This window comes from Rhinolophus sinicus, linkage group LG03 (assembly GCF_036562045.2).
Source record: "Rhinolophus sinicus isolate RSC01 linkage group LG03, ASM3656204v1, whole genome shotgun sequence".
NCBI classification, from domain to species: domain Eukaryota; kingdom Metazoa; phylum Chordata; class Mammalia; order Chiroptera; family Rhinolophidae; genus Rhinolophus; species Rhinolophus sinicus.
Genome location: NC_133753.1, coordinates 73,236,254 through 73,264,128, shown reverse-complemented (window position 1 = coordinate 73,264,128; position 27,875 = coordinate 73,236,254). Strand labels below are relative to the sequence as shown.

The 27,875-nt window shown below is 47.8% G+C and overlaps 3 protein-coding genes across 4 annotated transcripts in view; all 3 read left to right on the top strand.

Moving 5' to 3' along the window:
- Nucleotides 1-525: 525 nt before the first annotated feature.
- On the top strand, nucleotides 526-5,572 carry LOC109439760 (mast cell protease 1A). Its single transcript, XM_074328094.1, has 5 exons — nucleotides 526-771; nucleotides 1,739-1,883; nucleotides 2,516-2,651; nucleotides 2,836-3,093; nucleotides 3,498-5,572. Exons 1-5 carry the CDS (start codon nucleotides 582-584, stop codon nucleotides 3,672-3,674), a joined length of 906 nt encoding a protein of 301 aa, XP_074184195.1. The 5' UTR covers nucleotides 526-581; the 3' UTR covers nucleotides 3,675-5,572.
- A 4,273-nt stretch (nucleotides 5,573-9,845) lies between these two features.
- LOC109439888 (mast cell protease 1A) overlaps nucleotides 9,846-27,875 on the top strand; it is a 40,009-nt gene continuing 21,979 nt past the window's right edge. The window contains exons 1-5 of one of the 2 annotated variants that reach the window (XM_074328096.1): nucleotides 9,867-10,054; nucleotides 11,019-11,163; nucleotides 11,629-11,764; nucleotides 11,948-12,205; nucleotides 12,613-12,892. In XM_074328096.1, coding sequence (XP_074184197.1) covers nucleotides 9,892-10,054; nucleotides 11,019-11,163; nucleotides 11,629-11,764; nucleotides 11,948-12,205; nucleotides 12,613-12,774 — 864 coding nt within the window. In that variant the 5' untranslated portion in view covers nucleotides 9,867-9,891 and the 3' untranslated portion in view covers nucleotides 12,775-12,892. Of the gene's footprint in view, nucleotides 10,055-11,018; nucleotides 11,164-11,628; nucleotides 11,765-11,947; nucleotides 12,206-12,612; nucleotides 12,893-27,875 lie in introns of those variants that run through there. The other variant, XM_074328098.1, reaches the window with a different exon arrangement.
- Nucleotides 15,040-18,286, top strand: LOC109439761 (granzyme H). The gene is given in 5 exon segments (XM_074328104.1): nucleotides 15,040-15,167; nucleotides 16,269-16,440; nucleotides 16,837-16,892; nucleotides 16,894-16,969; nucleotides 18,047-18,286. Coding segments are annotated over 5 exon segments (483 nt in total). The 5' UTR covers nucleotides 15,040-15,132; the 3' UTR covers nucleotides 18,191-18,286.

Genomic DNA, 27,875 nt, shown 5'->3' with positions numbered 1-27,875 from the left:
TATTGACAGGAGAGATGGACTCTATCGCTCTGAGCTTTTGCAAATTAACAGGAGATGTTAAAAATCCCTAGGAAGGAAGCTGTGGTGATGAACGAGCTGCTGTATCAGTTTAGTAGATGAGGTCCATGCTCTCTCACTGTCTTGTGCATCCCTCCACCATGGCCCTTCCCATACAGTACTCTGGTCACTGATGTTTCTGTCTCCTCCACCAGATGGCCAGCTCTGTAAGGGAAGGAGACACAGCTCCAATACGCTTTATCGTAGCACAAAGAAGGGCCTAAACACACATCTGTAAAAGAAATTATCTTGATGGACTTGGTAGCATGGAAATAAGGCATTGGTGGTTCTATCACTGGGGACTCAGGTGTCAGGGTTCCAACACATCTACTGGTCAATACCACATCCTACAGCCCCCACCTCAGACCCTTGGGTTCCTGCTCTGGGCTGGAATAATTTTTCTGCTCTGAGTCATCAGCTGTGGTACTGATGTGGTCTATGCCTAATTCTCACACAACCACCCAGAGAACGTCATCAGGCAGGAGGTGTGAGAGCAGGGAAGCTTTAATAGAGAGCCTTCTAGAATGAAGCACTACAAAACCAGAGGGGAACTCAAGGTCCCTGAGCCCACCTGCACCTCCTTCCTCTCCCAGGGACCAAAAGAGAGCATGGAGGAAAACCAGCGATCCAATCTGGGCAGCTTTCCTGGGAAGATGTTGCCGTTCCTGCTCCTGCTTCTGTTGGCCTTTCTACTGCCCCCTGGAGTAGAGGAAGGTGAGTGACAATCCCCACTCTCATTCCCAAAGAGGGCACAGACCTCTTGCCCCTTCTGCACATCCCTGATCCATCTATCCACCAGGAATGTTCTGAACCCCAGCTCCTGTCCCATCTCAGACCCCCAAGCATGATGTTGGATAAGCTACCAGCATAAAAGGCAGGGGAGAAGGCTGTTCTCAAGAAAATCCAGTGGGTTCTAGTTCCTTCCCAGGCCCTACTTTTGCCATCTGTAAAGGGTAATTTCCTAGAAGTACCTGGCTGAGGGTGGAAAATTGGAGAGCAGTCCCGGCTTCCATGTCTGGGATGAGACAGGTGCTCTCTTCTGTGTCTGCTTAGGAAGGAAGCTCTGAGCTCAGCACACCCCAGAGTTACTGGGGTCCATGTCCCCAGAAGAGTGCTATTGCCTTAGCTCAGTCCCAAGGTGCCTCATTCCCTTTGTCTACTTCTGCTCTTCTTCCCCAGCCTTTACCGGCTCCACTATTTCAAAGATGGGCCATTGATTTTGGCAACCCCAAACTTCTCTGCTTTCAAGGATCCCACAGCACTGCCCCTACCAAACCCTCTCAAGAGGTCCATTGTTGGCTTCATGCAGCCAATAAACACTTATTGGGCATAAACCCAGATCCCTAAACTTAAGTCTGGCCACTAGATAGCAGTATTGTTCTGGACTTCACGGGACTACAGAACCTCAAAAACTCATGTGAAACCAAGCAATGTCCAGAGACAAATTTTCAGAGACTCTAGGACTTTGCTGTCCCAAAGGTAGTTCTGCTCACCTCCAACTAACTGTGGAGAAAAACTCATAGACAAAGCCCGCTGCTCTTCCCTTTTGAGAGGAGAAACGTGAGACCCTCTGAGCTCGAGGCCAGCCCAGGCTCCCAAGTCCCCAGCAGTTTAGAGTTAAGTCAATGTCTTCCTGGTGACCTCAGTGAGTGCACAGAAGCACAACAAACTTTTCCTTCAGAGGAGATCATCGGGGGACATGAGGCCAAGCCCCACTCCCGCCCTTATATGGCCTACATACAGTTTGTGAATAAGGGAAAGAAGACGTGTGGAGGTGTCCTTGTGCGAGAGAACTTTGTTCTGACAGCTGCTCACTGCAGCGGAAGGTGAGGGGCAGCAGCCAGCCTACTCTCCCCCATACCTCTAAAGGGAGGCCTGCCTCATTCTCGTCCCTACATGGCATATCTTAAGATCACATCTTCAAAGAATAAATACTGTGGAGGTTTCCTTGTGCGTGAGGACTTTGTGCTGACAGCAGCTCACTGCCTGGGAGGGTGAGGAGGTCGCCTGGGCCCCCACCCATCTGTAGACACCTGGAAGGGAACCCTCATCTCGGGGGCTACAGACCTGAGCCACCTAGTAACACAGAGCAGCTCTTCTGAAGAGAGGTAAGCTTTGGGGCGGGACGGACAGGTCAATCCAAGTGACCTGTTGAAGACAGAGGGACAATCAATGGTGGCATGAGAAAGAGGTTGAGGTTGTGACCTGAAGCCCAGCGGGCACATGTTAGACATTCAGGGTTTGGCTTAGCGATAGGCAAGCTCAGCACAATGAAATCTGCTCCAGGAACTGCCACTGAGCACGAGCTGCCAAGAAGCAGAGGCACAAACGTGCTCAGCCCCAGGGACCCTGTCACTCGTCTCCACTCCAGTCCTGCCCCGTCCCCAGCTGGCCTCTTTCCTTCACAGCCTCTAGGCTATATCTCCTGTGACTTAACCACCCTCTCTGGTCTCTGCAGCTCAATTAGTGTCATCCTGGGAGCCCACAACATCAAGGTGAACGAGAGTACCCAGCAGGTCATCCCGGTGAGAACACCCATACCCCACCCAAAATATAACAGTACAACGCGTGCGAACGACATCATGTTACTGAAGGTAGGGCTCCACTGCATCTTCAACACTTTACCCACGAGGTTTTGTGTGCACATGACCTCTGACCTGTCCTTCTTCCCAGGGTGGACCCTTTACGTGTCCCAGGGCCATGAAGATGGCAACCACACGACTGTCCCTGCAGTCTGTGGACCACGGGTACATTACAATTCCTGTTCTCTGCCTTCAGCTGGAGGACAAAGCCAAACTGAATGACGCCGTGAGAACCATCGGTCTGCCCGGTAGAAGAGATAACGTGCAGCCAGGGATGGTGTGCAGTGTGGCCGGCTGGGGGCGCCTGGGTGTGAACACCCCAGGCCCTGCAAAACTGCACGAGGTAGAACTTGAAATCCAGAGAGACAAAGAATGTACTTCGCGCTTCATCTATTACAACAATGCATTCCAGATATGTGTGGGGGACCCGACAAAGATTCAGTCTTCTTTTAAGGTAAGACCCCATCATTGTCCTTGTCCAGCCCTGGGCACAGACGAGCTTTGAGGAGACCCAGGGCAGTGTGCCCTGTGCTTCTTGGCAGCTCGGGCTCAGTGGCAATTCCTGGAGTAGGCATACACCTATGTCCTCAGATATTCTGGTGCCGGCTCCCTGGGGGCGGGAGGTGGGGGAGAATGAGAGACTGTCCCACAGCCACTTATGGACAGGCTTTATGGAGAAAGGAGAAGGGGACCCATCAGAGCCAGGGTGTAACCCTCGCCCTGGTACCTAGGCAGAGAACAAGGCCTGTCCTGGCACTGAACTGCCACACAGCCCCTAACAGAGACCATGCACCCTTGATAAAAGGAAGGTCGGACCAGGAGAAAGTCCAACTAAGTCCTTCATCCCTCTGCACACAGGGGGACTCCGGGAGCCCCCTTGTTTGTGGACAGAAGGCCCAGGGCATTGTCTCCTTTGGAAAAACGACTGGAAAACCTCCACGAGTCTACACCAGGATCAAATACTTTTTGCCCTGGATAAAAAGAACAATGAAACGCTTCATCTGCGGAGACCAGATTGAGACAGCCCAGAACTGATCCATCCATCTTCTCTGGGGCACAGGCCAATACTGCAGTAGGTGGAGGGGACTCTGGCAGACACTTAATAAACTCCCATCTCTAGACTGAAAATCATTGATTCCTCCGTTATTCACCTAAACCTTTATTAGTTACCTAGAGAAACAAGTAAACTGGTCTCAGAGGATCAGAGGTGAGTACAAGTAGCAAGCTGAGAAGAGAGGGACCACACGGGCCAAATCCAGCAATGGTGGAGGACGAAAGTGTGCATTAGGGTAAACATGCAAACTCAGGCAATGTCATGATACTGCCTGAGGGCAAGAGACACCTCCCAGAAGCCCTACCCTCAGTGTCCTTGAGAAGCAGAGAGGACACTCAGCTCCTGGCCCTCCAGTTGCCTCAATTTCCCCTAACGGCAGCTCTGTCCCACCTCAGCTATCACCTACCCTTCACAGCTCATGGTGGATGTCCTGAGACCCCGCGCCCCCCACATTCCCACTCTGCTCTTTGTGCAGCTCAATCAATGTCACCCTGGGGGCCCACAACATCAAGAAACAGGAGAAGACCCAGCAGGTCTTCCAGGTGACAAAAGCCATCCCCCACCCAGACTATGATCCCAAGAACTTCTCCAATGACATCATGTTACTGCTGGTAAGGAAACCTCCTCCTGTGATTGCTCTCCAGGGTCCAGATTGTTTCTTCTCTCACTGTGACCTCTTCCTTCCTTCTTGCCCATCCTGGCCACCTGACTAGTCCCAGTGCCTCAATGGGGAAGGAAGACAGTGCAGACCCATCGCATGTCCAGGCCCTGGGGTCGCTGGCTGACCTGGGCTGTCTTGCCTCTTCCCCATCAGCTGGAGAGAAATATCAAGCTGTCTAAAGCTGTGAAGCCCGTCCGCCTGCCCAGGGGCAGGGACCGGTGAGGCCAGGTCAGAAGTGCAGTGTGGCCGGCTGGGGACAAGGCGCGATGGGCACCTTAGCAAACACTCTATAGGAAGTGGAACTGACCATTCAAAGGATCCAGAGTGCAGATGTCGCTTCCCCTGCAATTATTGTAGGGACATCAGATTTGTGTAAGGGACCCAAAGAAGACGATGACAGGTGTCAAGGTCAGATTTCTAGCGTTTACCTAGACAGGTCCTGGGGGAGAGGAACTTGGGGAGCTCTGGGGTATGGGAACGGCCATATCTTCATGTGTCAGCCTGAGAGTTTGAACAGCCCAGTCCACAAATATAGTCTTTATTGTTTTGCCCTGAGTGGATCCGGGGTTTGGGGGGAAGAAGGATCAGTCATCCCACAGCAGTGTCATCACCAGAGTTTCCTGAGGAATGCAGAGAAACGCTTGGCGTGGGCCAAGCTGGAAAGAACAGTCAGAGCCAGGCTGGAGCCCTCCGACAAGGAGGTGAGGAGGCCTGCCCTGGCCCAGATCCCCACGCAGCCCCTAACAGAGGCCACCCACCCCTGAGAGCTGAGCATAAGTTCCAGTTCTGAGCTAATTCCCTCCTGCCCCAAATACACAAATCACTACACTCTCTTCTGGCATGGGGTAAATACTCTGAGATGGCCTAACCCTCAAAGGCCCATATGGCTTCTCACATCTTGTTGCCCACAAAGCACGCAGCAACACATCACTGAATGACCTTGGGCACTTTTACAAGGAAGAACAGTATTGTCACACAGCTACTGATGTGCAGCTGAAAAAAACTCCCCACTTCTAAGACTTGCTAAGGACCTGCCTCCTTGACTGAAAAAGACAAAGGTAAACATAGAATTCAAAGCAAAACTAGTATTTTTTAAAGTTGCCAAACTTCATACTGGTTTAAATACAATATTTACTTTGAGGAAATGTTTCTGTGGGTTAACACAACTTTGAGGATCATGTTGTATGACATCCTCTTTTGAGAAATGAGACAGAGAGAGAGAGAGAGAGAGAGAGACACAATGTCCCAGGAGGCAGTGGCGAGCAACTGAAGGTACCACAGAGTTAGGACAGAGCCTGGACTGAGTCCAGGCCCCCTTGCAGCCAGCACTGCAACAGGTCTTATCTGTTTTCTAACACCTGCCCTGCAACAAATTCCTGGCTCCCTGAACAAAAGATAAGCTTCTGCTCAGACACCTCCCTGGAGAGAAAGCCTCTAGGCTCCTATGGCAGCCATTCTGTGACAAGTATTCAAAACACTTTCCTTTGTGTGCTGAAGTCTGCGCAAGGACACATTGGGATGGAGGCTGGTAAGCACCTTAAACATGCTGACTCCTTCAAATATCCTTTGCCTGTGGAAGCACCCCTCCCACCCCTGCCACCCCAACATGGGGGAAGCATTCCTTCACTTGCTTAAAAATCTTTGTCATGAATATTCAAAAATAAAACAGAACAAGATATCTCTGTAACGTCTCTGCTCACCAAGACCCATTTCCACCACCCCTTCTTCCCTCCACACCACAAGAGTCAGGTTTCAGCACGACTGTGGAGAGAACTGGAAAGTCAGCACCTTGAGCAGGGGGAATGGGCCAAAAGGAAGGCAAGAGCTTGCTCACTTGTCCCAGTAACATGCATTGGGATGGCTCTGCCTTCCCTGCCCAGCACCATACTTCTGCCTTACTTCCACTCTATGTGGACTTAGGTCCTACAGGGTTTGTTTCCTGTCTTGGTATCCTACACAACACTGAGTTTGAACAATAAACATATTTTAGCGTCAAAGGAGTACAGCAATGGGTTCCTTTTTGTCTAGGCCTCTTGCTAGACTCCATTTCTAATCCACAGATTCAGGATGATCAGTGAACGTCCGATAGGACAAAGACAGTCACATCTATGCACATACCATAATAGTCAAAATGGTAAAAATCAACGATAAAGTGAAAAAGTTGAAAGTAGACAGAGGGAAAATATAAGTTACCTTACTTTAGGGGAAGCAACAATAAGATTTACAATGAGCTTCTCATCAGAAATAATGGACGTCAGAAGAGAGTAAACTGATATTTTCAAATAGTTCAGACAAAAAAAAGAAATAAGCAATCTAGTTCTAGAATTCTATATCCACTGAAAATATTGCTTAAAAATGGAAGTGAAAATAAGGATGTGTTCAAAAGAGGACAGGTAAGAGAATTTGTTGCCATCACACGTGCACTGAAAGAATTACTAAAAGATGTTCAGGCTGAAGGGAAACGATCTCCATTGTAAGCAGAAGGGAAAAGAGAAATTAAAGTTTAAAATGAGACGAAGTACAAAAGGTGGGAGGGAGGATAAACAGAAACGTAGCATTACAAGGTTCTCATAGGAAGTGCCGCAACATTAATTCCAAGTAGACTGTGATGTGTGAAGAAGGCACATTGTACCCTAGAGTAACCACTGAAGTAATATACTAGGCCTGACAATTAAGTTTGCGAACTCATCAGAGAAAAAGTGCTACATACCTCATTGCTGAATATCACTATGATTTCATCAAAATGTTTTCATTTAAATTGTTCCTTTATCTTTGGGTAAAGAAAGAAATCATTGGGAGCCAGATCAGGTGAGTTGGGAGGGTTTTCCAATACAGTTATTTGTTTACTGGCTAAAAACTCCCTCACACACAGTGCCCTGTGAGTTGGTGCATTGTCGTGATGCAAGAGCCATGAATTGTTAGTGAAAAGTTCAGGTCGTCTAACTTTTTCACACAGCCTTTGCAGCACTTCCAACTAGTAAACTTCGTTAACTGTCCAGTTGGTACAAATTCATAATGAATAATCCCTCTGATGCCAAAAACATTTAGCTACAAGTTCTCGAAATTAATTGTCAGACCACATATAGAGATATAATTACAGAACAAAAAAACAAGATAAAATGAGATACCTCCAAAGAATAGAGAAAAATGACAAAGGAAAGAAGAAATCACCCTGAGAGAAATCAAAGGGCAATATGATATTCTTCAACCCAACCCTCTCGGTAATCGCATTAAATGTAAACAGATTAAACACTCCAATTAAAAGGCAGAGGTTGCCAGTCTGGCTAAAACAATGCAAGACCCAATTTTGTGCTGTTTGCAAGAGACCCATGCTAAATACAAAGACATGGGTAGAATGAATGTAAAACTATAGAAATACACGAGACATACACTGCAACCAATCCAAAGAAAACAACCTTGCCCATGAAGTGTGCTGTTTAACTTTTGAATTGTGGCCTCATGTGAAAAGAGCTAAAGTGTCTCAGTTGAAGTTTCATTTCCATTTCTCCATATTTATTTCCATTTCTCTTAATATGAATGAAGTTGACATTCTCTACATTATTTTTTAAATATATTTTACAGTGATCTGTGCAGGTCTTTGCCCATTCTTCTGTCAACTTTCCGTATTTTTCTTCTGTATTTTCAGAGTTCTTTCTATATAAGATAGATTCCCTCTTTAATTGTGATACATATTGCAATGATTTGTTTCCGAATTTGCTGTCTGTATTTTGAGTTCGCTTCCACTACTTTTTGACATTTAAACTTTTAAAGATGATTTCAACATATTAAAATTTATTTATCAATCTATTCTTTTAATGTTTCTCTATTTAAAGTTATTGCTAGAAAGGCTTTCCCCTTTCTGAGTTTATAAAGAAATATACTCATGTTAATTTCTAGTGCACTTACTGTTTTATTTTGTGTATTTGAGTCTCTTATCCATTTCAAGTTTACTCTGGTTGTATATGTCAAATATACTCCAACTTAATATCTTAAAAATACTATCTAGATGTTGCAATATTCATTATTAGAAAGTCTATTTCCCAATGAATTGAAATGCCACCTTATCATAAACTACACGTCCTTACGTACTTGGAAATGTTTCTGGACTTTCTATTCTGTTTTATTGGTCTGTGTTTATTCATGAGTCAGCATCATGCCATTTTCAGGAAAGAAGTTTTAGAGGATCTTTTTAATATGTGATAAAGGTAATGCTCTCCCTTAACATTCTTTTTTCTGTTTGTCATAATTTTCTTAGCTATTCTTGCATGCTGATTTTCCACGCGAATTTTAGAAGAGTCTAAAAGTTGTATAAGGCTAGGAGAATAAACTATATTTTCTAGTGCAGTTATTCTTATTGAAATCACATTAAATGTACATATTACCATAGTACCAGGATATCAGAAATGTAGCAGTTCTTTAGACAGTGGTCTCATAACACTGCTTTGGCTTCCTGGCATCCATTCCCACTTCACATGGTATCAGTAATTCATTAAAGAGAACAGCTTTGGGGAGAGCCAACCCTCTTCCATTCTCAGGACACGTGGTTTAGACAGAGCACCCGACCTTTGCAAAGGCTGAGATCCAGGCTGACAGGGATTAGTGGTTTCCACTCCTCTGGCCACCTGTACATGCACCTAAAGCGGAGTGGCAGACTGGGCTTTGCTCTAACGGTCACTGTGTATGTCCCATCCCACAGGCTCTTCTTACATGCCTGCAGCACTGCTTCCTTTTTAAATCTGGTTCAGGACTTTTGATTGCCCCAGGCAGTAGCACGTGGTACAATGGATACCACACGACATCAAAGTCTCGGTAAAAAAAAAGAATATATCTCCTACCCTGGTCAATTTTTCAGAGGTGCTCACTCTGCAGAAACCCACCATCATGTTGCCAGACCGACTGATCCTATGCGGAGACCATACGAGAGGCCCTCACGGAGAGGAACTGACATGCCCAGTGGGCAGCAGCACCAAGCACTGGGCATGTGTCAGTCATCCCTCGGCTGATCCCAGGCTCCAGGCTCAAGCCTCCCCTGACAGGAAGGGGAGCAAAGGGGAGCATCCACACTACATCCTGACCAACATGCAGATTTATGAGAAGAATAAATTGTGTTGTCATTGTTGTTTGAAACCACTCAGTTCTGTAGAAACTGGAATAAGCCCCCTCAGCACTATTGCCACACCATTGTATCCATCCCTCTAACCGTGCCCTCACCATCTTTATCTGATCACTGATGGTTTTGTCTCCAGCAGAAGCAAGAAATCTCATGACCAATACCCCTGAGGCTCAAAAAAGGGGCCTCAATAAACGGTCTACAAAATCCAAGGAAGTGAGGAGTTCTTGCAGGCATCATCATGAGACTCAGGTTTCTGGGGGCTCTGGGACCTGCTACTGGCTAATACAGCATCTCCCACCACCCCACTTTGTAGCCACTGTTTCCTGTTTTCAGCTGCTGTGCCAAGAGCTACAGGTGCTTGTCATTACTGATAAGTTCTTACTCCACTCAGGCTTGAATATTTTGCCAGACAGCTGCGTCAGGCATGCAAATAGAGCCTGAAGTGATAAAAGCCTCAACACCTGAGAGCCCTTTGGTTAGAAGACCAGGAGGAAGCACCAGCAGCTCTCACCTGGGCCGCTTTCCCGAGAAGATGCAGCCACTTCTGTTCCTGATGGCCCTTCTTCTGTCCCCCAAGGCAGAGGCAGGTGAGTTACTGCCCCGACAAACAGACTCCCAATCCCAATGCACTCTGGCACAGCCATGCTCAGACACTACACATTCTGGGCCTGTTCCATCCCCAGGAACTTTCTGGATTCTTGGTTTAGCCCTGAATCAAAGACCAGCGTATCTGATGCAGAATAAAGACTCTACAGAAATGCAGGACAGAGGGCTGTTCTCCAGGAGGGCCAGTGGGTACCATGTCCTTCCCAGGTCCTACCCTTCTCATCTGGAATGTGGGCTCTTCCACAAAGGAATCTGGAAGAAGTTTGGAAGCTGAGAATGAGAAATAATTAATTCCCCAGGAAAGGGCAGCTTGGAAAAGGGGCTGGCTTTTGGAATAAAAAAGGCCCTCTCACATTCTAACTCAGTGTCTTAAAATCTACCCTCAATCCTCTCCTCCTTCTCCAAGCTTTGTCATTCCTATGCTGCCCAGGAAAAAAGCTGAGGACACAGTTGATCCCAGAGTTGATGGCATCCTAGTCCCCTTAACACTTGTGATTGGCTGGTTCAGTCTCAAGTTCTCTCTGGTAATTTGTCAGTCAAAATGTTCTGAGTGTTACAAACCAGCAGCAGCTCAGTGAGTCTGGGAAACAAGAATGGATAGAGGACCCAGGGAACGTCAGGGAAAGGATTTTCCAGGATGTACAGGGCCTTCCCAACTTGTTCCAAACACAAATCCTGTCTGCCCACATACGTGTCTGCAACGGCAATTGAGTAATAGGACTGTTCTTCTCTTTGTCAGAGGGACAATCTGAGTCTTGGAGGTCACTTGGCAGGCCACAGTTGTTGCCCCAGTCACCCGCAGGACCCCTTCTTTTTACTGCTGACGACTACAGACCTCACCGTCTCCATCCAACTCCTACCAAACCTGCCCCAGGTTATCCCAGCCTCCCTGGCTTCAGCCATGACTCCATGAGCACAGCACACAGGGTAGAATTTTTCTTTCAGGAGAAATCATCGGGGGCCATGAAGCTGAGCCTCATTCTCGTCCCTACATGGCATATGTTAAGATCACATCTTCAAAGAATAAATACTGTGGAGGTTTCCTTGTGCGTGAGGACTTTGTGCTCACAGCAGCTCACTGCCTGGGAAGGTGAGGAGTTGGGTCTGGGCCCCCACCCTTCTGTGGAAACCTGGAAAGGAACCCTCATCTTGGGGGCTACAGACTTAAGCCACCTAGTAACACAGAGGAGCTCTTCTGAAGACAGATTAGTTTTGGGGAGGGAGGGACAGGTCAATGCAAGTGGCCTGTTGAAGAGAGAGGGACGATCAATGGTGGCAGGGGAAGGAGGTGGTGGTTGTGCCCAGGAGCCCAGCGGGCACATGTGAGACCTTCACGGTTTGGCTTAGCGATAGGCAAGCTCAGCACAATGAAATCTGCTCCAGGAACTGCCTCTGAGCACGAGCTGCCAAGAAGCAGAGGCACAAACGTGCTCAGCCCCAGGGACCCTGTCACTCGTCTCCACTCCAGTCCTGCCCTGTCCCCAGCTGGCCTCTTTCCTTCACAGCCCCTAGGCTATATCTCCTGTGACTTAACCACCTTCTCTGGTCTCTGCAGCTCAATTACTGTCGTCCTGGGAGCCCACAACATCAAGGTGAACGAGAGTACCCAGCAGGTCATCCCGGTGAGAACACCCATACCCCACCCAAAATTTAATGAAACCACGGCTGAGAACGACATCATGTTACTGAAGGTAGGGCTCCACTGGATCTTGCACACTTTAGCCTCAGTGTTTTGTGTCCACATGACCTCTGTCCTGTCCTTCTTCCCAGTGCGGCCCTTTTACTTTCCCCGGGCCGTGAAGATGGCAACCACACGACTGTCCCTGCAGTCTGTGGACCATGGGTATATTAGAATTCCTGTCCTCTGCTTTCAGCTGGAGGACAAAGCCAAACTGAATGATGCTGTGAGAATCATCGATCTGCCTGGGAGAAGAGATAAGGTGAAGCCGGGGATGGTGTGCAGTGTGGCCGGCTGGGGGCGCCTGGGTGTGAACATCACACGTACTGGGAAACTGAACGAGGCAGAACTTGAAATCCAAACAGACAAAGAATGTACTTCGCACTTCGAATATTACAACAAGAAATTCCAGATATGCGTGGGGGACCCGACAAAGATTCAGGCTTCTTTTCACGTAAGACCCCATCATTGTCCTTGCCCAGCCCTGGGCACAGACGAGCTTTGAGGAGACCCAGGGCAGTGTGCCCTGTGCTTCTTGGCAGCTCGGGCTCAGTGGCAATTCCTGGAGTAGGCATACACCTATGTCCTCAGGTATTCTGGTGCCGGCTCCCTGGGGGCGGGAGGTGGGGTAGAATGAGAGACTGTCCCACAGCCACTTATGGACAGGCTTTATGGAGAAAGGAGAAGGGAACCCATCAGAGCCAGGGTGTAACCATTGCCCTGGGAACTAGTGAGGGAGTAAGGCCTGTACTGGCACTGAACTGCCACACAGCCCCTAACAGCGACCACCCACCTTTGATAAAACAAGGAAGGTCGGACCAGGAGAAAGTCCTACTAAGTCCTTCATCCCTCTGCCCACAGGGGGACTCCGGGGGCCCCTTCGTATGTGGACAGAAGGCCCAGGCCATTATCTCCTTTGGAGATGAGAATGGAAAACCTCCAGTAGTCTACACCAGGATCAAATACTTGTTGCCATGGATAAAAAAAACAATGAAACGCTTCAAACTGTGGAGTTCAGATTGAGGCACACCCGAATTGATCTATCCATCTTTTTCTGGGGCACAGGCCAATAATGCAGTAGATGGAGGTGACTCTGTCAGACATTTAATAAAATCCCATCTCTAGATTGAAAATCATTGATTCCTCTTTTATTCACAGAAACCTTTTTTAGTTACCAACTATTGTGTCCAGAAACCATTTATTCACATCTCTGATCTGTTATAGGTTTCCCCCTTCAGTGTAACTCACCTTCCATCTCTACAATAAAAAATCATGCTGCATCGTTAACAAACTCCTTCCAAACACACCTTCCCAGTGCCAGCTCCCCCTGCCAGGCTGAATGTAAGCTCCATCAGGAAAAAGGAGCAACTCCCCAGGAAAACATGACCCTCTTCCTGACAACCCTCGTATGGCATCCATATTCCTCTCCTACTTCAATCCACACCCACAGCCCTACCCCACTGGCAGAACCGAGGGCCAATACACAACATAAAAGAATTCACAAATTGAAACAAGGATGACCTAAGACCCTCTGTGTTGGGGACCATTTCTCCTACCAGAACAGAAATGGGTGAGAAGCTTTGGAAAGCTGTCATTTCACCCCACGAAACACTCCTTCCCCAAATCAGAGCAGTTGGAAGCCTGAGAAGATTCAGGAGGGCCCTTGAGTACTCCCAGGCCCAGCACAGTGCCTGTCACAGCCCTGTCTTGGGCGCAGGGCTCAGTGCAACCTCTGCTGTCCTGGCAGCCCATCCTCCTGCAGCCTGAAATGACCTTGAAGGTGCTCTTCCATCTTGGTCTAGGCCAGCCTGTCCCCTCCTCCCATTGTGCGTGTGTGTGTGTGTGTGTGTGTGTGTGTGTGTATCCAAAGGAAACTCACTATAGAGAAAAGTGCTAGTTTCACAAGTATTTTTCTATTGTTTCAACAGTATCCTATAGCGTAAAGCTTATTGAGGGAGTTTATTTCTTCTATTTTTCAACAATCTCTAAATTTTATACAAGATTGAATTCAGATTAATAACCTCATTTTAAACATCGACCTTGGAGAAGGCAGGACTGAAAAAGAGTGGTTCACTGAATGTGGGCCATTGATTAGTATGTTTCGACTCAGGGAAAATGTATTCTGGGTATATAAGTAATACCTATTCTTCATAGAAAGAGAGTTAAGACATAAACAAGAAAACGAAAACTACCGAGACTTCCACCACCCAGAGATCCTGACTGCTGCTTAAGCCTGTTTACTTCCACTCTTCTCGATGTATTCACGAGATGCTGTTCCTAGAACAGAACTGGGTTGGGCTGTTTGGAAGTCATCATATCTCCCTTTCCACTTCTCTTTCTTCTTCTGTCACACTGATGACAGCATCGGGATAATCTGTATACAGCGTATACAAGTGCTAGGCCCGAGGACGTCAGAGACAAGGTTCTCTGGACACTGGACAGAGAAAACTTAGTGGCCAGTAACTATTGGGATGGTCGGCATCCATTTCCCCATCGCCTGGCAATAGTAACGAGCATTTCTTGAGGGAAAATTGCCCACACAGAGGCTCTATGATTTGGGTGGGGCCGTCCCGTCCTCAGCCCAAGGGGTGCTAAATAACCGCAGCATGAGCCAATCAGGCCACTCGGCTCCAACAGACGCCATGATGACTTGTTTCCATCCAGTGAGTATCACGTCCAGGACTTGTGTTCAAAACGGTGGATAAGAAAAGCTCTAGGTCTCTGTGTCACAGAATATTGATATTTACAGTGGGGATTCTAAATATTAGAAAAACTTGCGCTGGAGAGGTGGTAAGATAGGAAATGGGGTGACCGTTTGGCGCACTGGGGTGTGTTCAGTGCTACCTGGGCCTCAGGCCAGTGCAGGCTCTATCTCCCACCACCAAGCAGACCCTCCACCGTAGCCCTTAGCATCCCATAATACCCACAGATTCTCAGTCTACTCCAGCTGACCGTCAGCCTCTGAAGGACAGGGCCATGTCACTCATACATCTAAACACAGATTGCTAAGTAATTATTCCTGATTTCATCAGAAAGGAAAAAGAGGCAGGAGCCATGAAATGGACACATTCTTCATTTAATCACTAAGGGATTTCTGGGGTTCCAGCCTCTCTGCTGGCAGTAACCATGGCCTTCACTTTCTTTTTCCTTCTTTCTGCTTTTGCCCTGTGGCTTAGCATCTGAGTACAAATGTGGTGACAGTGCCATTCTCACCTAACCAAACCAGAGAACTCTGACAAACCCTCTTCTATGGTGATACCCAGGAAAACTAAAGGAGCAAGTGTTGAGGAGGTGTGTGAGTCCCTGAGCCACACTTCCTTTGTTCCCTTCTGAGGCTTTGTGTCTGGAAGACAGAAACACCAGCGGCTCTGACCTGAGCAGATGCATCCACTCCTGCTCTTGTTGGCATTTCTTCTACCCTCTGAGCTCAGGACAGATGAGTGACTAACCCATTCCTGAGGCCTCAGCCCATCTCATAAAACACCCCGTACTCCCAAACCTTTGGTCCAGCACAGGCAGGGCTTGTCCTGCATTTGAGCCCAGGAACTTTCTGAAGCCCAGCTTGCTTCCCTCCCAAACCCAGACCAACAAGTCCCATGTTTGATAGCTACTCAACAAGGATGGATGGGAAGAAGGGTTCCACTACAAGTTCTTAGCACTGTCTTATTATTGGAAAAGGAGGTTTTTCTTAGAAAGGTATTTGGCAAAGTATGTGAAGCTACGAAAGAAAAGGAATTATAATCCCTCATTCCAACCCAGGAAAGGGCACCTCAGACAAATCACTCATAGTGAGAGTTGTCCCTGGACCAGCTTAAGACCCAGTTAAAGTTCTCATGCCCTCCACCACCTGGCTCCTGCTCTGGAGAGGAGCCCAGGATGCAACAGATCACAGCAGTGGCTGCATGACAGCACAGAAATTTCCCTGGTTGCCTTGGCTCTGCGCCAGGCCTGGGCAGCCTATTTGATCCCCTCCTCCCCTGGCTTTCCCAGGCCCTCGGCTGCCCCACTGTCATTGGCAGTGCACTCTCATCATCCCTGTTGCTTTGAATCCCACCAGCACAGTCCCCACCAATCCTCAGCCAGAAGCTAATTGGAGGCAATGCATTGATGCAATCAAAACATGCCTACTGAGAACCTAGGATGTGTTAGGCCTTAAGACAGGAAGATTTTAGAAATCCAGCTCCATAACTCATGGGTAGATCATTAGAAAACAGCACCAATCAGGATTCTACCAGAGACTTGGAGTGGTCAGGGAGACTCACTGCATCCTGTCCACATTACCTGGAGCCTCACCATCTTCAAGATAGGTCTTACCTCCTCCATACTTGTGTCTGCATATGACTTGGAGAACAAGCACTGCACCCCCCTTTCTCAAGCTGGATTCTGAGGCTTGAGGTTCAGAAAAGGTGATTCTGCTGCAGCAGAAACAGAAACCCTCCCCCCATTGTCTTCGGGTCACACCTCAGTCATCGCCTCCCTAAGCCTTCCCTCCTACCACAGCCACTCCCAGTCACCCACCTTCCAGCCTTTCCTTCAGAGGAGATCATCGGGGGACATGAGGCCAAGCCCCACTCCCATCCCTACATGGCCTACATTGAGTTTGTGGATAAGGGGAAGAAGAATAGATGTAGCGGTGTCTTCGTGCAAGAGAAATTTGTTCTGACAGCTGCTCACTGCAGCAGAAGGTAAGTGGCAACAGCCAGCCTTCCCCTCCCCCCTAGACTCCTACAGGGGCTCCTGTCCTTCCCCAGGGGCTGCAGCCCAGGTGAGCTCCCCGGGCTCCTGCTTACTCACCACACTGGCCAAATCCAGCAATCGTGGAGGATGAAAGTGTGCATTAGGGAAAACATGCAAACTCAGGCAATGTCATGATACTGCCTGAGGGCAAGAGACAGCTCCCAGAAGCCCTACCCTCAGTGTCCTTGAGAAGCAGAGAGGACACTCAGCTCCTGGCCCTCCTGTTGCCTCGATTTCCCCTAACTGCAGCCCTGTCCCACCTCAGCTGTCACCTACCCTTCACGGCTCATGGGCTGTATGTCCTGAGATCTCTCAACCCCCCACACTCCCACTCTGCTCTTTGTGCAGCTCAACATTGTCACCCTGGGGGCCCACAACATCAAGCAACACGAAAACACTCACAGGTCTTCCAGGTAACAAAAGCCATCCCCACCCTGACTAACATCCCAAGAACTTCTCCAATTAAAACATGTTACTGCAGGTAGGGAAACCTCCTCCTGCGATTGCTCTCCTGGGTCCAGATTGTTTCTCCTCTCACTGTGACCTCTTCCTTCTTTCTTGCTCATCATGGTCACTTGACCAGTCCCAGTGCCTCAGGGGAGGAGGAAGACAGTGCAGCCCCAACGCATGTCCAGGCCCTGGGTTCGCTGGCTGACCTGGGCTGTCTTGCCTCTTGCCCATCAGCTGGAGAGACATATCAAGACAGCTAAAGCTGTGAAGCCCGTCCGCCTGCCCAGGGGCAAGGACTTGGTGGGGCCAGGACAGAAGTACAGTGTGGCCAGCTGGGCACAAGGCGCGACGGGCACTTTAGCAAACACTCTACAGGACGTGGAGCTGACTGGGAAGAGGACTGGGATTCTGAAAGCTACTTCCGAAATTATTATGATGGTACCATGCAACTCTGCGTGGAGAACCCGACAGAAAAGAAGGCTTTCTTTAAGGTGAGATTGAGTTGGCTAGTTTGGATCTGGGGAGCGGGGTGTGGGGGAAGGATGGGGACATGGAGACCCAAGAAGTGGGGAACTCCTCCACCCTCTAGCCTGTGATCTTTCTCCCCAGAAGGGCAACAGAGAGCAGCCAGAGCTGAGGAGAAATAGGGCCTCTGGGAACCAACCAAGGGCCCATGGTCAATCTATACATGGTCCTCCTCCAGAGGATGATTCTGTAATTCTCTGGCACACACTGAGGCACAGCGCTTGTATAACTGTGCTCCCTGCGTGAGCAGAGTTGTCACCCACCCTGGATAACAGGCTCGTCCTCCATGCTAAGTGTCAGCCCCAGCTGCCTGCTTTCATGTCCTTACACAGTAGACGAGCCACAGTCCCACAGCACCTGTAGAGGAAGAACATCCAGGACCTGGGAGAGGAGAGGGAACTGACACCTGGGGTGAAGTGAAGCTGTGACAATGTCCAAGCTGAGGGTCCCACAGTGGCCTGCCGCCCTCTGATCTCCCACATGGCAGCCACGCGAGGTGGCCTTCTCTGAGAGGGGACTTGGGATGGCAGAGAGGGCAGGACCAGGAGAAGAGCTGCTCAGTCCCCCCCCCGTCTGTCTGCAGGGAGACTCCGGGGGCCCTCTCGTGTGCCAACGTGTGATCCAGGGAATCGTCTCCTACGGAAGAAAAAATGGGACATCTCCCCGGGCCTACACCAAAGTCTCACGTTTCCTGCCCTGGATAAAGGAAACCATGAACAAAGCCTGACTGCGGGAACCAGACTGTCTTCTCGAGCGAATCCAGAATCACACTGAGGGGGTAGGAGAGGGCAGGTGGTGCCAGCACCCTAATAAATGTGTCTTAGCTGAGTGGGAAGAGCTGGTTCCTTGTTTATTCATTGGCCCTGATTCACAGGCACCAGCTGTATGCATAGATGGCCAAGGGAGCAATTCTGCTGTTTTCTGCTTCCTCTTCTTCCCCATGCCCCCACCATCTCCTCCAAACCCCATGCGAAGCTGTTACCCAGCTCCTTCTTACCCACACGTGTACCTCCAGGGCTGCCCTGTGCCAGGGCTGAAGCTGAGCCCCATCAAGAGAAAACATGAGTCTCTGAGGGACTGGGGCTCAGCTTGAACTGCTTACCTCCTTCCCCTGTGTGACATGGCAGAGAGGAAGGGGTAACACCCTGTGCGCTGCACGCCAAGCCTGGGGCTGCAGCTTAAGGGCATCGTCCCCCCACACCAAGGACGGGAAAACCCTCCTGAGCAGAACATTCACTCCCACAGCCAGGGATGCTGGCAGAGTTGAGGGGGTGAGGGGCCTTGAGAAGCTCTCATTCTCACCAAGGCTCACTCTTTCCTTCCCTACTCTGTCCTCCTCTGGAGCTCAGAGCACAGCTTGGCCTCCAGGACCCTGATGTCCCTCCTTCTCCATCCTGCTTACCACTGAGAGGTCTCAGAGTCTACCAACTCCTGTCCCCTCGAGACCTCAGATCTGAGGTAGCCACTTCCTCAAGTCCCTCCCACCTAGGACACCCAAGCTGAGTGTGCTTCCAGCAGGGTCTCAACACGGAGATGCCTCCCCAGCTAACACCCTGACAGAGGGTGATCAGAGGCCCCAGGCCTGTGCCTGCACCAGGCAGGACCCCTGGAGGACAGGGCTGGCAGGATGTCTCTCCAGAACCCTTGTCCCCATCCCCCACCCCGACAGGGTCAGCTCAACCCCTCACATCCAGCCCAGTCTCCCACATGTGCTCAGAGGCTACTGGCCTCCTGGTCACTCTGTAGCCTTAGTCCCTGTCAGCCTGCTCTGCTGAGTCACTGCTGGCCTCTAGGCTAAGACTGCCTGCTGGCCACCTCGGGCCATCTCGACATTTTCAGTTAGAAAGGACTCTGCTCTGCAGAAGGACTGCAAAACACAGTGTTTTCTATCGATCAACAGACACGTGCTGATGGAGCACCTACTACGGGCCAGGCATTGAGGATATACAGTGAACATAATACAGGTTCTGTCACCCAAACGCAAAAGAAAATGACAGTGTTGGCTTTTATCCAAATCATCCAATGCCCTCTCCTCCTTCACATGCGTCCACGTGGCCTAGGTCTATGTGGGAAGCCCACAGGAGGGAAGCATTGGTATTTAGTTTTATTTCAGCTTACACCCTGAACGAGTTTTATCACATGTGACAGTAGAACAGCAGTGTACGGGATTGGGAATGCCTTCAGTCCTTTAGTTCCTAGATGTGAAGTTGTCAAACTGTTCACTGGAACATCCTCTTCACCCAGGGGAGAGGGCAGCAGGCAGGTGGGGCAGCCTCATTTTCATTTGCTTTCAAAGTAGCAGGTGTGAATGTCATTGTACAGATTCAAAGGATAGGAAAACCTGGTTGCATACCTGCTAGAATGCAGTGAGAGTCTGACTTTAAACCCCCACCGATTAGACGGGCCAGAAACATGATCCCTGTCATGACTGCAAGCTCTGGCTTTTGTAGAATCAGGAGGCTCACGTGGTCTGGAAAATGGAGGAATGCCTCTGCTGCTTAATCCGTCATGGTTACTGCTGCATCCATGGTATCTAAGACTATCTAGACACTTCAACGTCGGGAAGTTCTTGGCTCAGAGGCCACACTTACTTATCTCTAGAAAGATATTTTGGCTGAGCCAGGTTCTCCCTGTGCTGGGCTCACCCCACCCGACCTTCCCAGCAGCCATCCCTCCATGTCTTGCCACTATCGTGGGGCACTGCCTGACAGCTGAGCATAAGTGCCAGCTCTGATCTAAATCCCTCCTGCCCCAAATACACAAAACACTACACTCTCTTCGGGCGTGGGGTAAATACTCTGAGATGGCCTAACTCTCAAAGGCCCATGTGGCTTCTCACATCTTGTTGCACACAAAGCACGCAGCAACACATCACTGAATGACCTTAGGCACTTTTACAAGGGAAGAACTGTATTGTCACACAGCTACTGATTTTCACCTGAAAAAACTCCCCACATCTAACACTTGCTAAGGGCCTGGCGCCTTGATTGAAAAAGACAAAGAAAAACATAGACTGCAAAGCAAAACTAGTATTTTAAAAAGTTGCCAGAGGATCCGGATCAAAATGGTAGTGTGAGGTGAGCCTCTGTAAAACTCCCCTGGAATTTACAACTAATCGAACAACAATAACTCCACAAAGGACTCCCAGCACAGCAGACAGGCAAGACGAAGAGGTCCACTACTGAATTCACCTAAAGGTGGGTGAATCCCGCGAGGGGGGGAGATGGAAGGGAGAAGTGCGGAGACGAAGCCACACAGTCACAGGACGCAGACCTAGCTAAGTGCTCCGAGCTAGTGCTTCCCGGAACTACTGCAGCTACGGGAGAGGGAAGAACTCGGACTGCTAGGGCTCCGCTTATGGCCCACAGGGCTGAGGGGGCAGCATATAACACGGCTGAACCCAATGCTCACGGCAGGGACCTCGGAAAAAAGCATGAGGGAAGAAGGCTGCAAACAGTGGTTTAAGCCCTCATGGCCGAGCAGAGAACAGAAGCCTTAGGCACTGAGACTAGCCGCCCCCTCCCCACCCTCCCAGAGCTGGCCACGCCGTGGTGGAGGTTGCCGCCATTACTCTAGGCCACCTCACACAGCTCACCCCACCCCTGACCCCACCTATCAGGGCGGATCCCTGTAGGAGTAAACAGAACTGCTGAAACATAGGGACACTAAATCTGCTGTAGGAAGAGCTTTGGAACTTCAAAAGCTCTCCACATACCCACAGGGACACTGCCCCTGTGACCCAGGCGAACTATTAACAAAGGAGAAGCCCGTCTCCAAATGAATCCCCCCGTTGTGTGAGAAGCTGGAATAGTGCAGAGAAAACATAGCACTACCATGTGAGAGAGGAAAAAAAATGCTGCAGTCGGAGAGAAAATAAAACATTCTACCAACAAGTACTGGAAAATAAAAGAAAGACCCCTTCCTATCAACCTGTTGCAGAAGCCACTCCTGTAGATGTCTAGGAAGAAAAATAGTAAATCAGTAATCACCATGAATAACCAAGGCAACAAGACAGCTCAGGAAGAAAGTGAAAAGTCTCCAGAAAAGGAATTTAAAGACATGGAAATATGTGACTTAAACAACAGAGAATTCAAGATTGCAGTTCTGAAAAAACTCAACGAGATGCAAGAAAACACAGAAAAGCAGTTTAATGAACTCAGAAACACAATCAAAGAAAACATGAGCATTTTACGAAACAGATTGAAATTTTAAAAAAGAACCAAATAGAATTTCTGGAGATTAAGAACTCAATAGAAGAAATTAAAAATGAAATAACCAGCTAAGGTAGCAGAGTTGACCAAATGGGGGAAAGAATCAGTGACATCGAAGATAGAAACCTAGAAATTACACAGATGGAAGAACAAAGAGACTTGAGACTTAAAAGAAATGAAAGAACTCTACAAGAACTTTCTGACTCCATCAGAAAGAGCAATATAAGAATAATGGGCATACCAGAAGGAGAAGAAAGAGAGAAGGGAACAGAGAATGTATTCAAACAAATTCCTGATGAGAACTTCCCAAACTTGTGGACAGAACTGGATCCTCGAATCCAAGAAGCAAATAGTACACCTAATTACCTCAATCCCAACAGCCTTCTCCAAGACACATTGTACTGAAGCTGTCAAAAATCAACGACAAAGAAAGAATCCTCAAGGCAGTCAGGGAAAGAAGATGGTAACCTACAAAGGAAAGTCCATTAGATTATCATCAGATTTCTCTGCAGAAACTCTACAAGCCAGGAGGGAGTGGAACCAAATATTCAAACTATTGAAAGAGGGAAATTATGAGCCAAGAATAATATATCCAGCAAAGATGTCCTTTAGATATGAGGACTAATAAATACCTTTCCAGACATACAGAAGCTGAGGGAATTTTCTAATACACGACCTGCACTACAAGAAATACTAAAGGAGGCTATTCGACCACCATCAACAGGGACAATTTGTGGCAACCAAAACATAAAAAGGGGGAGAGTAAAGGCCTGAACTGGAATATGGGAATTGAGAACGTAAGCATGCTGAAGAAAATGGAATACTCTAAATATCAAACTTTCTTTTACGTAAACTTAAGGGTAACCACTAAGAAACAATCCAGAACTGAAATACATAGTGTAATAAAAAAGAAACACAGGGAAACATCATAGAACACCACCACACAGAAATAATAAACAACCAAAAGGCAAAGAAACAATGGAGACACAGCCTTACCCAAAAAGTAAAGATAGAATGACAGGAAATCCTCACGTATCAATAATCACCCTAAATGTAAATGGACTGAACTCACCACTAAAAAGGCACAGAGTAGCACACTGTATCAAAAAATTAAACCCAAACATATGCTGTCTCCAAGAGACACATCTCAGTTACAAGGACAAGCATAGACTCAAAGTGAAAGGGTGGGCACTTTTTGAGTTCTCCGTCGGATCTTATCAGAAACGGGAAGCTTATAACCCATCAAAGGACTCTCTGCTCATCACGCAGAACAGCGAAGAGACTCGCGCAGGGATTTCTTGCAGGTGGGGAATAATTGGGCGAGCAGGGGAAGAAGGAAGGGAGCGGAGCGGAGACGCGCCGCACCTGCGGCGGCGGTGGGGACGCGGGTTGGAATCGCGGTCCACACCTGTGGCGGTAGAAATTCGGCCCCCACCCTTGGGTTGTGGAAATCTGCTCCGCACCTGTGCCTGTGAAATTCCAGCCCACACCCACGGCTACAGATACGCAGGATATCCCAGGACGGAGGAGAGCCCGGAAGCCAGGAGGTGGGCGTTTTGCCCTGCGTCCCACAGCGGACCTCTCCGCTGCAGGGCAGCATATCCAGCATTAACTTCAGCTAATAACCTCAGTTGGTCCTTGGGCTGGACAAGGAACACAGACTCCGTGCCTGGGCACCTTCCCCCGCTCTTCCGACCCTACCCCCGCCTTTCTAGAGACTTGATCTAGCCCCTGCACTAAGGAGCAGCGGCAGATTACAGAGGCGCCTTGGAGCCCCGGCTCTGGGAAGACAGGCGGGCCCAGGGAGGAGGCTAGGAGCTGGGAATCTTCCGCCCCCAGCCACCACCTTTTCTGGCCTGTGGGAAGAGTGTTAAGACAGCGGGGCTGGGAAAGAGAAGACCCCTCCTTCCATCCCCAGCCCCCACCCTTTCTAGCCAGCCTAGAGCGGGCAAACACATCCCCAGCTGCAGAGACAGGGGTTCCCAGGACAAAGAGAGAACACAAAAGCCAGGTGGCGGACTCTACTGCGTCCCACAGCAGACCTCTCCCCCACCCCCGCAGAGGGAGGATATCTAGCATTTGAGGCTATTAAACTCCATACCTGGGCCCCTCCCCGCTCTTCCAATCCTACCCCACCCTTCCAGAGACTTGAACTGGCTCCTGATCTGAAGAGCAGTGTCAGATTACAGAGGAGCCTTGGGGTTTGGGCTAAGGGAAGACTGGCCGCTGGCTCTGGCCCAGGGAAGAGGCTGAGAAGAGTGTAGTTTGCCCTGGACTAGGAGACAGAAGACTCATCCACCCCCAGATACCACCGTTTCTGGCCTGTGGGTGGGGTGTGACACAGCTGGGCTGGGAAAGAGAAGACCCTCTTTCCATCCCCAGCCCCCACCCTTTCTGGCCTGCCTAGGGCGGGGCAATTACATCGGCGGAGGCACTCCCAGGGATCAGCAGTAAGTGGCAGATACAGCACTCAGCTTTCAGCAGCTGAGGAATTCCCTGCTGGCCACACACACACACAGGGAAGAGGTGCCCTAAGACTCAGGAGAGCTGGACACAGGGCTGGTGGTGCTATTCTCGGTGTGCATATGTGCCGGCAAGGGCAGAAACTGCACTGACTTTGTAAAACCTACTGTCCAGACCCCTCAGCCCCACGCATCTAAAGCTGCAGCCTCAGAGTCACTCTGGGCATCAGGTGACCGGCTCTACCTGCACAATACGCAGGGGATTACTTGGTGGGCTTAAGCCACAACTGGCGCTGTCTTTTGTTTGTTTGTTTGTTTTGTTTTTTGTTGTTTTTTTTTTGTTCTGTTTTGATTTGTCTTTATATTTTTGACATCTTTGCCTGTGTCGAGTGAGGACTCTGTACTACAGCAGAGAACAACCTGGAGATTACTTGGTGGGCTTAAGCCACAACTGGCGCTGTGTTTTTTTGTTCTGTGTTGATTTGTCTTTATATTTTTGACATCTTTGCCTGTGTCGAGTGAGGACTCAGTACTACAGCAGAGAACAACCTGGAGATTACTTGGTGGGCTTAAGCCACAACTGGCGCTGTGTTTTTTTGTTTTGTTTGTTTGTTTGTTTTTTGCTTGTTTTTTGTTTGTTTGTTTGTTTGTTTGTTTTTGTTCTGTTTTGATTTGTCTTTATATTTTTGACATCTTTGCCTGTGTCGAGTGGGGACTCTGTGCTATAGCAGAGAACAACCTGGAGATTATTTGGTGGGCTTAAGCCACAACTGGCGCTGTTTTTGTTTGTTTGTTCGTTTGTTGTTTGTTTGTTTGTTTTTTGTTTGTTTGTTTTTGTTCTGTTTTGATTTGTCTTTATATTTTTGACATCTTTGCCTGTGTTGAGTGGGGACTCTGTGCTATAGCAGAGAACAACCTGGAGATTACTTGGTGGGCTTAAGCCACAACTGGCGCTGTGGTTTTTGTTTGTTTGTTTGTTTGTTTGTTTTTGTTTGTTTGTTTTTGTTCTGTTTTGATTTGTCTTTATATTTTTGACATCTTTGCCTGTGTCGAGTGGGGACTCTGTGCTATAGCAGAGAACAACCTGGAGATTACTTGGTGGGCTTAAGCCACAACTGGCGCTGTTTTTTTTTTGTTCTGTTTTGATTTGTCTTTATATTTCTGACATCTTTGCCTGTGTCGAGTGGGGACTCTGTGCTATAGCAGAGAACAACCTGGAGATTACTTGGTGGGCTTAAGCTACAACTGGCGCTATTTTTGTTTGTTTGTTTGTTTTTGTTCTGTTTTGATTTGTCTTATATTTCTGACATCTTTGCTTGTGTCGAGTGGGGGTTGTCAATTGTTTTTTTACATGTGAATGTATTTGACTTTTTCCTTGTTGTTATTGTTGTGCTTGGTGATTTGCTTGTTCTGTAATTGCCCTACCAGTGCCCAGCTTAAGAGGCACAAGATTCAACATACCCAGCGGCCAACTCCAGACCAAGCCAGAGTACTACCAGGTTTGACCTACAAGTGACACATTCAGAGGGGATTCTTTACAGGCACATAGAGGCCAAAGGGCAAACCACATCTAAGCGGTCAACCCTCACGCAGCAGAATACCCTGCGTGGGCAAAGCCAAGTCTCACAACTAGTCAGCCTAGGAGCTAACTCCACCTACTCACAAGTGAAAAGCAATTAAGGATCTTCTTTAACAGGACAATATACACAACACAAGAGTCACTTTTAGAGCACACGCAGGGGAGAAGAACGAAGTAGTGCAAGTCAAATATAAAGGACATTTATTATATACTAATCCAGCAAGAACTAAGAACTCCAGGACATCTACTTAATACATCAAAGCAAACACAGAGAGTCAGCCAGAATGAGGAAACAAAGAAACATATCCCAAATAAAAGAACAGAAGAAACCTTCAGAAATGGAACTAAATGAAGCAGAGGTAACCAAACTGTCAGAGACAGAGTTCAGAATACTGATGATAAGAATGTTTAAGGAACTTAGAGAGGACATCAAGAAGGATGTAGAAATCATAACGAACAACCAGTTAGAACTAAAGAACACAGTTACCGAAATAAAGAACTCACTTGAAGGAATTAACAGCAGGTTAGATGAAGCAGAGGATCGAATCAGCGACTTAGAAGACAAGTTAGCAGAGATCACCCAAACAGAACAACAGAAAGAAAAAGAATAAAAAACAATGAAGATGGTTTAAGAGACCTATGGGATAACATCAAGCGCAACAACATGCATCATAGGAATACCAGAAGGTGAAGAGAAGAAACAAGGGATTGAGAACATATTTGAAGTAATAATGTCTGAAAATTTCCCTAACCTGATGAAGGAAACCAACATACAAGTCCAGGAAGTGCAGAGAGTTCCAACCAGGATAAACCCAAACAGGTCCACTCCAAGACACATTATAGTTAAAATGGCAAAGATTAAAGACAAAGAGAGAATCCTAAAAGCAGCAAGAGAAAGACAGAGGGTTACATACAAGGGAACTCCCATAAGACTATCAAATGACTTTTCTGCAGAAACATTGAAGGCCAGGAGGGAGTGGCAGGAGATACTCAAAGTGATGGAAAACAAAGGCCTACAACCTAGGTTGCTTTATCCAGCAAGGCTATCATTTAAAATTGACGGGAGATAAAGAGCTTCCCAGAAAAGAATAAGCTAAAGGAATTCATTACCACCAGGCCAGCATTGCAAGAAATACTAAAAGGACTTCTGTAAATAGAAGAAAGACGAAAACAATCTATCCACAAATTTAAAAATGGCAATAACTATGTACTTATCAATAATCACTTTAAATGTAAATGGTTTAAATGCTCCAATCAAGAGACATAGGGTGGCTGAATGGATAAGAAAGCAAGACCCTTGTATATGCTGTATACAAGAGACTCACCTCAGATCAAAAGACACACACAGGCTAAAAGTGAAGGGTTGGAGTAAGATATTCCATGCAAATGGAAATGAGAAAAAGCTGGAGTTGCAATACTTATCTCTGACAAAATAGACTTTAAAATGAAGAAAATATTAAAAGACAAAGATGGACACTATATAATAATAAAGGGATCAATTCGACAAGAGGATATAACCCTAGTAAACATCTATGCACCCAACATAGGAGCACCTAAATATATAAAACAGATATTGACTGACATAAAGATGGAGATCAACAGTAACACTATCATAGTAGGGGACTTCAACACACCTCTGACAACAAGGGACAGGTCTTCCAGACAGAAAATCAATACGGAAACAACAGCCTTAAATGACACATTGGACCACTTGGATTTAACCGATATTTTCAGAGCATTCCACCCCAATGCTGCAGAATACACGTTCTTCTCAAGCGCACATGGAACATTCTCCAAGATAGACCATATGTTAGGCCACAAAGCAAGTCTGGATAAATTTAAGAAAATTGAAATCATACCAATTGTCTTCTCTGACCACAGTGCTATGAAATTAGAAATGAACTACAGGAAAAAGACTGGAAGACACACAAATTCATGGAGGCTGAATAATATGTTACTAAATAATGAATGGGTCAAACAGGAGATCAAGGAAGAAATCAAAAGATATCTCGAGACAAATGAAAATGAAAATACAACGACCCAAAATCTATGGGATGTCGTGAAAGCAGTCCTAAGAGGGAAGTTCATAGCACTGCAGGCCTACCTAAAGAAACAAGAAACATCACTAATCAACAGTTTATCTTCACACTTAAGGAATCT